This window comes from Solanum verrucosum, unplaced genomic scaffold (genome assembly GCF_900185275.1).
Source record: "Solanum verrucosum unplaced genomic scaffold, falcon-dt-bn FXZP01000108.1, whole genome shotgun sequence".
NCBI lineage: Eukaryota > Viridiplantae > Streptophyta > Magnoliopsida > Solanales > Solanaceae > Solanum > Solanum verrucosum.
In genome coordinates, this window is record NW_026020274.1 from 4,038,146 (window position 1) to 4,047,827 (window position 9,682).

The 9,682-nt window shown below is 34.2% G+C and overlaps 1 protein-coding gene across 1 annotated transcript; it reads right to left on the reverse strand.

Annotated features, from left to right (window-relative positions):
• Nucleotides 1-1,514: 1,514 nt before the first annotated feature.
• LOC125834084 (receptor-like cytosolic serine/threonine-protein kinase RBK1) lies at nucleotides 1,515-9,074 on the reverse strand. The gene is made up of 10 exons (XM_049513256.1): nucleotides 8,770-9,074; nucleotides 7,490-7,626; nucleotides 6,311-6,408; nucleotides 4,393-4,724; nucleotides 3,411-3,860; nucleotides 3,166-3,326; nucleotides 2,887-2,960; nucleotides 2,635-2,782; nucleotides 2,351-2,500; nucleotides 1,515-1,712 (listed from the first exon to the last, which is right to left on the reverse strand). Exons 1-10 carry the CDS (start codon nucleotides 8,975-8,977, stop codon nucleotides 1,623-1,625), a joined length of 1,848 nt encoding a protein of 615 aa, XP_049369213.1. The 5' UTR covers nucleotides 8,978-9,074; the 3' UTR covers nucleotides 1,515-1,622.
• Between the last annotated feature and the right edge of the window lie 608 nt (nucleotides 9,075-9,682).

Sequence of the window (9,682 nt, forward strand, 5' to 3'; positions counted from 1 at the left end):
CTGCGCAAGCTCTTTTAAAGGCCTAAAATGTTCTCCAAAACATTCTATCAAATATCATAATCTAAAAAGCATTTCACAAACTTCTTTCCATGAAAACATAATCATCTTCAAACTAGTGAAACTCAGCATTCAATTTCAGGTCCATTTACTCAAGGATTATGCTATAAAAGCTTTAAATAAAGTGATGAAACTTTATAGAAATTTTTTCATTGGAGGTGTTTGACTATAGAATTTGAGAGCTTAATTTCAAATCGGTGTCACGATGTTTATTTAGGAAATTTGCAACAAATTTCGACTTCAACTTTAAATCATGATTTCAAATCTCAAATTTTCTTAAAAGTATATTTGAAATTTCAAATTATTTTGATATAAAACCTGACCAATAAGTTAATATTTATAAGAAAGACCTATAAAATTAATTTTCATAAGGAAATACTCATGTTGATATGAAGAGATTGTCTCTACCATTAATCATGTGGGGAAATTCTGTCAAAGAATAACTAGTTACTGCTATTGATTTATTGGATCAATGAATCTTTGTAAAAATAAGTATATTTAAAAATTTGTAATAACATATTACTATGTAATCACAAATATTTATTTATTAAAAGAACACAGATATATGTGATTTATTAATTCAGAGACTTAGGATATTGAATATTAGGATACCTTATTTATGAACTATGATTTGATCATTTGGTAAAATTGTATAAAAAATTGGAAAGTTCTAATAGTTTTTCACAAATTATAGAGTTTTCATATTTATATAAAGAAAACACTAACTTAATAAATTCAAATTACATATCCAAATAAAATTTCAACTTCAACTCAACCTGATTGCAAATTAAATCATGTCCAAACGAACCAAAGTCGTAACTATGTGATGAGTTCACATTCATTTATGCAATTTGACAAAACACAACTTTATTTAGTCACTTATATGTATGAAATAATAATAATAAAAAAAAAATCTTATCCAACTCTTAAATGCATTTTATTTAGCTGATGGATTGATTTGGGGAAATTGGAAAATCTAGTCAACATCCATGTTTTTTGGGATGTTAAAATAGGTAAGAAATGGAAGAGGATAGCATAATTAAGCTTCAATAAACTTTTTTCTTGTACCTTTTTTTTTTTTTTGCAAGTTTGAATGTGTTTAAGATGAAAAATTATCAAAATGGCTTGTAATTAAGGTATATTTATACTTGTTAGGGAACACAAACATAAATTACACGATAAAAGATGTCAACTCATGATATTCCAGTCAATTTCTCCAATCTATTTGAACCAAGAGGATACCTCAAACACAAGCGCAAAAAAAGAAAGAGGAGCAGACAACAACTATAAACACCAACAAATGAAGATGACAATACAAAAATAATCAAATCCAAGAGATGCCAAATTTACGTGGAAAAAACCTTATTACCTGTATCATAAAGCATGTATAACATGATAAATAGGAGTTTATACTAGTTGAACTGTTTTAAAATATTACTTGTATTATAAAGTATCATACCAAACAAAGCTTATACAGCTCTTTCCAATTCCCCTGGGCACACAAATGTAAAACATACCAAGACAGTTGCAGCAACAAACTAAACATAACATGGCTGATCAGGTTTCTATTTACTAAAATGTGGAGCAAATTGAGGTACAAACTGCTCCGCGATCTGGTGGAGATGGTCTAACTCCCCATGAAGAAGACGCAAGACCTGCATTTATGTTTGCAACCGGTTAGTTCATCACTTTGAGTATAATGACAAGGAAGATATGCTATCCATACTCAGTAAGCAAGATTTGTGTGGTTACATCAGGTTACTTTTCGTTACCAAAATTAAGTTGTTTTATGTTGCAGGATTTTACTGGCCATGGCAAATGGCCTGAACATTAGTTCTTGGTCAGTTTATCACCAAATCGATATGATAGGTTGAAACTATCTACATCTTGACACTTTATGAGCAATAGGATGTTAGGCTGCACACTATCAAGAAGTAGAGAACCGAATGCAAATTGCTAGGAAGTAATAAAGATGAAAATTCCAGCTCCCCATCCATCCAAAGTGGATTGACTTCTGATTTCTGATGTTAAAATATATCACTATTGTGTTATATACTACTGCATCACAGCTATAACATTGACTGTATTTCAGTTGAAGAATCCTTTGTTTACTCTTCTTTAGAGTTGCATAAGAGAAAATTATGAAGAGAATACAGATGGACTGGTATACATGAAGCTTCAAAACGAAAAGAAAAAGATCTTGGACATGGATCAGGAGGCTGATGATATATTCAGTGTTCTTCTATTAATTAGCAGTTAATAACAAATTAACTTCATCAATTGCAAAATTTACCTCTCCCATTGATGGCCGCAGTTCAGGGTCATTCTGCACACACAAGAAAGCTGTTCTAACCATGTGGTACACTTCAAATGTGTCATAAGAGTCGCCTATGCGAGGATCAATGATCTCATGCAATGCAAGCCTTTCAATGAGGGGAATTGCCTGAAAATGCAAAAGAGAAACTTCCACTAAAATTACACTGAATTTTTTAAAATGAGAAAGTTCACTAAACTAGCTAGATCTTTGAAAGGAATCACATTTGGCTGTGATGCCAAGTAAAAAGCCCAGAGACACACCCATTGCCTAAGGGAATGATGGCTGTCCTCTCTCATTGCATCTATGGCTTTGCGTCCAGACATTAGTTGTATAAGAACAATGCCAAATGCGTAGGCATCTGTTCTGACAGACACAATGCCGTTCTCAGCATATTCAGGAGCGAGATATCTGCATGAAGCAAGAGAAGCTTTTGGTGAATAGCTGATAAAAGGTTTCATCTATTGACAGTAGAACATTCTGCGTAGCCAATGAATAATAGGACTTGCTCACACCCCAATGTGCCAAGTATCCTTGTGTATATATCATCGTCATTTGTCTTCCACTTAGCCAGGCCAAAGTCACCTAGCTATGAGAAACAAAAACAAACAGAGTCATCCATAACATTAGCTTCCCAATTGTTTTTATTCAGGTCACTGTCCAGCTTGGAGGACCAGAAGCAGAGGGGTGGGCGAGAGGGGGAACAAATGTGGTAACTCAAAAGTATATGTTCATTCTAGTTAGTCCAACCATTGGAACAGTCTATGTGTTTGAATCAAAATGTGTAGATTTACCATGGGAACATAGTCATGAGTGAGAAGTATATTGCTCGGCCTCAGGTCACGATGAATAATTGGACCTCCACGGCATTCTTCATGAAGAAAGCGCAGGCCCTTTGCAGTGCCAATGGCAATGGCATATCTGTGGTGCCACTCAAGAATATTCTCGGTATTCTCTGTCAAGATATTAATCCAAATTAACTTTTTATCTTGAGCTTTAGGTTGTTGGAGCAATGTTTGAGTATCATAATTATACATACCGAATAAGTGCCACTCAAGAGAATTATTGCAGATGTATTCATAGACCAAGATGTTAACATTTTCCTTGCAACAATAACCCAAAAGCATCACAATGTTTTTGTGACGTGCAAAGCTCAAAACATAAACTTCAGAATGAAACTCAAAAAATCCTTGTGTGCTTGCTTCCTTCCGCACCTTTGCAGCAATGACCTGACCGTCTTTTAACCGACCTTTGTATACATGACCATATCCACCTTCTCCAAGCAAGTTATCCTTTGAAAAATCATCTGTTGCCAGCTGTATTTCTGAGAAACTGAATCTCATTGAATCCTTGATGTATAGTTCTGTCTTTGCTCCACAAGCGATACAAAGAAATGGTGTATTAGAAGATCTCCATGATGTAGGTGGTCTTCGTTCTTTCTGGAAAACAGGAGGGATTGGATGCTTCATATCTCCTCTAGCAGACCTATCTGTTCAAATTATCAAACATTTAAAGAAGGAAGGACAGATAACTATTCCCTACTTTGTATCAAATCCCTTACAATTTAAAACTAGAGATTGTAACATCATTACAGATCTATATAACTCAACTAGTTTTATGAACACCAAAAGCAGACGAAGTCTGTTTTGGAATCATGGAAACTGTAAGGAAAGGTATTTCTAAGGAGTCCTCTGCTGACTTCTTCCTCACCTATGGTGAGAAGGAATCCAATCTACAAAAGGACCACATACATTCAGAAAACAGAAGTTTCTTAAAATCATGAAAACTGAAAGGGAAAATATTGTCAATAATTGCTCTTCTGATCTCTCCTTGCTATGTAGAATAGGATTCCAACCAGAAAAGGAGAACAAACCCTCAAAGTTGGATGACAATACACTTCCGCAACTTAAAAGTATCACACAAAAAACAACAAAAATAACATACCTAGTGTAATCCCACAAGTGGGGTCTAGGGAGGGAATAGCTGCATTTATTTTTAAGATTATCATCATGCTACCTCACCTGATCTTTCTTGCATAGAATTGAAACTAAGATCTTCGTGTGAAGTGCTATGCTCCAGTTGATTATATACCACCAATTCATTCTCTGGTATTTCGGAGCTTTCCACAGAACCTGAATAGTTGATTGAAACAACAGACTGCTCTGTGTTCTCTGCAGTTGGAGGGGGTGCCAAGGGTACTTGTTTGGACATAGAAAAGTATAACTTATGCTCTATGTTGTCAGCATCAACTATGGAATAAGGTCTCACAACCTTGACGAATAAATTATCACCAATTAATGCAACTTTGCAAGGTATGTGTTTAAGGTAATACGTCAAATCCCGCCTGAGGTGCCTGTAAGGGTTTAATCTTGTCAATAGTAGAGAATAAAAAAATGTCAAGTCAAATAAACATGGGGTTCTATCAGAAATATAGAGTCAGATAAACATAAAATTGGTAAATAAAGTTTGACATACATGATGATATAAAATTAATTCAAGTGGCTTAATAAGATGGAAACTTCCTTGTAACAACTACAAAATGCTCATGGTTTTTCATGGATATAAAGTTGGAAGGAAATGATGATTTATCCAAGAGACTCAATTGTCAAGGATAAGTACGAACTTTCTAGTAATAAGTGCAAAAGACATGGTTTTTCTTGAGTCAAATAAGAGAAATGTTGCAAGACATTGTTCCACCTTTGATAAAACTATAGAGCTTTAGATTTATGTGTTTCTGTTTGTATCAGACAGTTCAGAAGCGCAAAAATTGACATCCTGAATACTAATATGGAACAAACAAAAACTCTTTATGCTGAGAAGAAGTGTGTCAACTAAGCTCTAATTAATTGCGGCAAGACCTTATTGTACATGCATGCATATCATGGATTTGATGTAGTTTCTAAAAGTACAATAGCTTAATTTTGCTGTTATCTTCATGAAATCAAAATGTTTATGATCGCATCAGTGAGTTGAGGGACTAGTTTCATGGACTTAAAAAGTATCTCTCATGTTCCTTCCCTTTCAATTAAACCAAACTATAAGAAAGTATTTAAATTAATAACTTCCCTTTTCTCTTCTTCCAACAAAGAAGCAAAATATCTTCCAATAGAAGCCTGATTTTCAAACCACCATAGGAAACACAATATATTGCAATCACACAATATTAATCATCTATGCGAACATTAAGCATAATAGTATATATAGATTAAAATCCCCATTTTACATACTGGATGGTGAGTTTGTTTTTTATTTACAAATCAGAATTATGACTAACAGGTAGAGACTTATCCATGCATTTGTAATGAGAAAAAAGTAGACAGACAGGGTAAAAATGAAGGGGGAGCATCTTGTGACGAAAGCAATGTAGAAGAATAAAGAACTCTAAACAAGGGTCCATGCAAATTCCCTGAAGATCCATTAGTATCTCTTAACTAGTGGAGGACCAAAATCAAAGCTACTCATCAAACAATCGAACAAAATGCAGTTGAAATAGTTCCTTCAATGAAAATATCAGTTCTTAAAAGAAGAGTTAAAAATCTTATCTGAGCAAAGATTTTATGTTTGCTTAATAATAATTAAGGTTCCAACTTTAAGTTTTGGCGGATAGAAAAAGATATATTTATTTACTTATGGATAATAAAATGGCCTCACGATGCATGGATAGATTCCTTTTCTATGGACCAACCACATTGTAATGTTGTGATAAAAGATGGTAGCAACACTGAGACCAGAAATTCTTTGCTCTTTGCCATGTTTATTTCTTCATCTTGTTTAAAAGCCTATTAGAAAGTGGAGCTTTTTATGTAGCCATGGTTTTCTAGTGCATTTCGTCACTAATTCATTGTTGCCTCAAGTCTCAGTATAACTCAGCTCCCAAAGATAGAGACAATATGCAAACTACAGCAACAGGAATTACCATGGTCACATCAGGGAACATACCTATCTAACACAACACATGTTGTATTGATAGTTGTAACCTCTTGTACAACCACCTTCCTTACTGGAGTCCCAGCAGTAATTTTGACTTCAATGTCGACCTAAGCACAGTTTAATAATTTGTATTAAGAGAAAAATTAAAAGGGAGATAGAAATATATAAGAAATAAAATGATTGCTTTAGAAAGCAACATATTGAGATGAGATAGCTAGAAAGACGAGTAAAAGAATAGCTTGGGCATTTAATTAAAATGCCACTCCATCCGGGTGATAGACCCTTCACTTGCCTCCACGATGACTATAGTCTACTACTCTCTCTCTCTCGACTAGTTGGTACAAAGTGGATGCTTTTCATAGCTTAGGTCATGCAAATGCTTCTTAGGTAAGAAGGCCATTCAAGGAAAATCCTGGAATTCCTAGATATTCCGCCTGGATGGATAAAAATACAATCTATATAAAGCCCAAGTATATAGGGGAGACAGTGTCCACCTAGTGCCAGTTAAAATATATAAGGAAAACGGGACTTAAATGAAAGTGCAAAAGGAATGTTAATCATTGCTTCATCAACATATAAAGTGGAGTCAACATGATACAAATAACAGTCCAGCCCTGATTCAGCCTGTAGGATTTATGAACCTTGAAGTCTCTTGTGATATTTATTAAAGTAACTGAAATAAAGGAAGGGATGGTAGCAGAAATAGAAAGATGTTCATGATCCCATATACAATTTAAGAATATAAAAAAGAAAGTTGTCAAGAAGAAACCAGAATATATATTTATCGTAGCCCCCTATCCTGATTAAATAAGACAATATTTAAAAAGCAGTTTCTAAACCAAGTTTGAATACTTAAGGGAGTTGTAATGTTTATTCCTATAGCGAACATTTGAAAATTACTTTTTCAAAAGCAAATCTGTCCTGCATCCGATAATTTTTTACATTTTGTTGAATATGCTACCGTACTGATTTGAACTAACTCAAATATACTGTATTGAAGCACATCAGATCCAACCCACATGTCCCCAGTCCCCAGAGAAGCAAACTTGCTACACCAGTGGGTCTTAAAAATTTCCAGGATTTCATACGTATGACTTCTATGGATACTTCTAGCCACATTTCTAAGATATATCAATTAATAGTTTCTTCCAGTACAGAACTATTATGAGGATCAAGTGTATACATTACCCCTTCACCTTCACAGTCTTGGGCACTTTGCATGAGCATGTTCACATATGCATCAATCTTCTTTGTTACTTCTTTTTCGATCTCACGTTTATGAGTTCCAAACATGGACAGTGGCTCTGCTTCCATTTGATAACCCACTGTGCACAAAAATGGGTTAGGAAACCATACTGTAGGCATGCATAATACTACACAAGATAAGTAGTCAGCTAAAGACAGTGGTCAATCGCACATTTAACCGGTCAGGTAATAATGGAATACCACAGTTCCACATTTACCATAAAAATGGCATAATATAGAAATTACATATTCTTTGTACACACTTCAACAACCACAGGAAAGCAGAACCGCTCAAAATATAGCACTACTGAAGTTATAAACTGTCAAGACCCAAAATATGGCTCCTTAGTAAAGTGACCTTTTATCACAACTTAACCGCAATATAAAAAAATAATCCTTGATGACTAAAACCATTCTATTTTAACCCATTAATTATCAAAAGGGAAAGTTAATCTGGTTAATGGGAATGGTGAAAATTGAAAGCCGCTATAACGCATTAAAAAGCAACAAGAAAGAGTAAAAAATGACTAAAAATATATCCTTGTTTACTTGTAATGGAACTAACTGATAAGTGAAGAAAGTAGAAATTTATTGTTCATTAGTTTCTAAAGTGTGCAGGACACTAAAAGCAAGCTTAAACATAATAAGCTACATCAACATCTTACTCTCATCTAATTTGTGAAAAAAACTCTATATGGAGAAAATAGCATCTAATAGGTCAAAGTGCAACCTCACAGAAAGCATAATACATCTCCATATAAGCTTAAGACGGAAAACAAATTTGTTCTTCCACATGTTTAATCATCGCCTCGATTTGGGTCCATTCACTTTAATTGAACATATAAAAGTTTAGGCCAATATAATGATTTCAAAAGTTTGAGTTGAGCCTAAAGTTGGATCATATTGTTCGGAGGACTCATCACCATCATCATCATCATCTGTAGAGTTATGAAATACCACAGGAATAGAAAACTATAACCTTACTAATCAAGTAAAACTTGTCAAATACAACCCTCTAATCATGGATTCAAAGGTAGCTACAATTGGTAAGATTTTCCTCTTCAACATAAGGAAATGAAATCACAACTATAAGAGTTACTGTCACAAAATTTAGTCAAAGATGACTAAAACGTTGTATCGCCATCCAACTCGAGCACTAAAAGCAACAATCATCAAATAGAAAAATGAGATAATTGCATCAAAAAGTGAGGCAAGACACTCACTAGGATGAAGATATTTATGCAAAACCCCAAGCACAATAATGGTATCGCCCGCATGAAGGATGCTACCCTGTGATCTGATCTCATCAGTAATGCGCTTGATTTCCTGCTCAGGGTGATCCCTGGTTGCATCTAAAGCTATAACAATACGACCCGTTATGAGACTATCAGCATCTGTATGACTATTATTGTTACCCATAGATGATGCCATTTCTTGCAATTCAAATTTCCCAACAAAACAAACACACAAAAATAGCCCTTCAAAAAACAAAAGATATAAAAAATGTCAAGCACCAATTAGGGTTTACTTCTTTGGCAAATTCAAAAGTACACTCAATTGATGAAACTCAAGCACATATTTATAAAGGACTTGAAGCTGCAGGTAAAATAATCAAATTTTGCGCCAATAAGATTGTTCGATAATGAAATCCTTTTAAATTTGTTGAAACGATTGGAGTTTAGAAAATTGTTCGTCTCAGCACCCAAAAAGAGTGATTGAGGGGAATAATTAGAGTATATTCTGAAGGGATATTCTTGAATATTTTTCTGGCGGGAAATGGAACGGCCGGCCATGACGGAACAAAAAAGAAGAAATTGTGCGAAAAATAGCAACAAGACAAGGAAATACTGTATCCAATTTGGCTGGGCATTTCTTGTATCACCTATTCACCAACATTTTTCATTTTCATCTGAAACTCCGATGAAACAAATCAATATTCGTATATACCATTACTTCTTCATTCAAAAGCTCTGCAAAATTTGAAAAATCATCGCATTGATTCAACTTCACAATCATAAATTTTAAATCTTAAATCCAGTACAAATTCCTTAGCTAATTGTGGAAAAAATGGACTTCACATTGTTTAATTTGATCTTATATTATATTTTGGAAGTACTCTTAAAGGTGATACACATA

What these genes read in the sequence shown, in the direction of transcription:
- LOC125834084 (XM_049513256.1), bottom strand. Translation starts at nt 8,977, where the DNA reads ATGGCATCATCTATGGGTAACAATAATAGTCATACAGATGCTGATAGT. An exon ending in GCATAAATATCTTCATCCTA is followed by an intron (nt 7,627 to 8,769) that starts GTGAGTGTCTTG and finishes TTTTGTGCACAG; the next exon opens with TGGGTTATCAAATGGAAGCA. An exon ending in AGGATACTTGGCACATTGGG is followed by an intron (nt 2,783 to 2,886) that starts GTGTGAGCAAGT and finishes TGCTTCATGCAG; the next exon opens with ATATCTCGCTCCTGAATATG.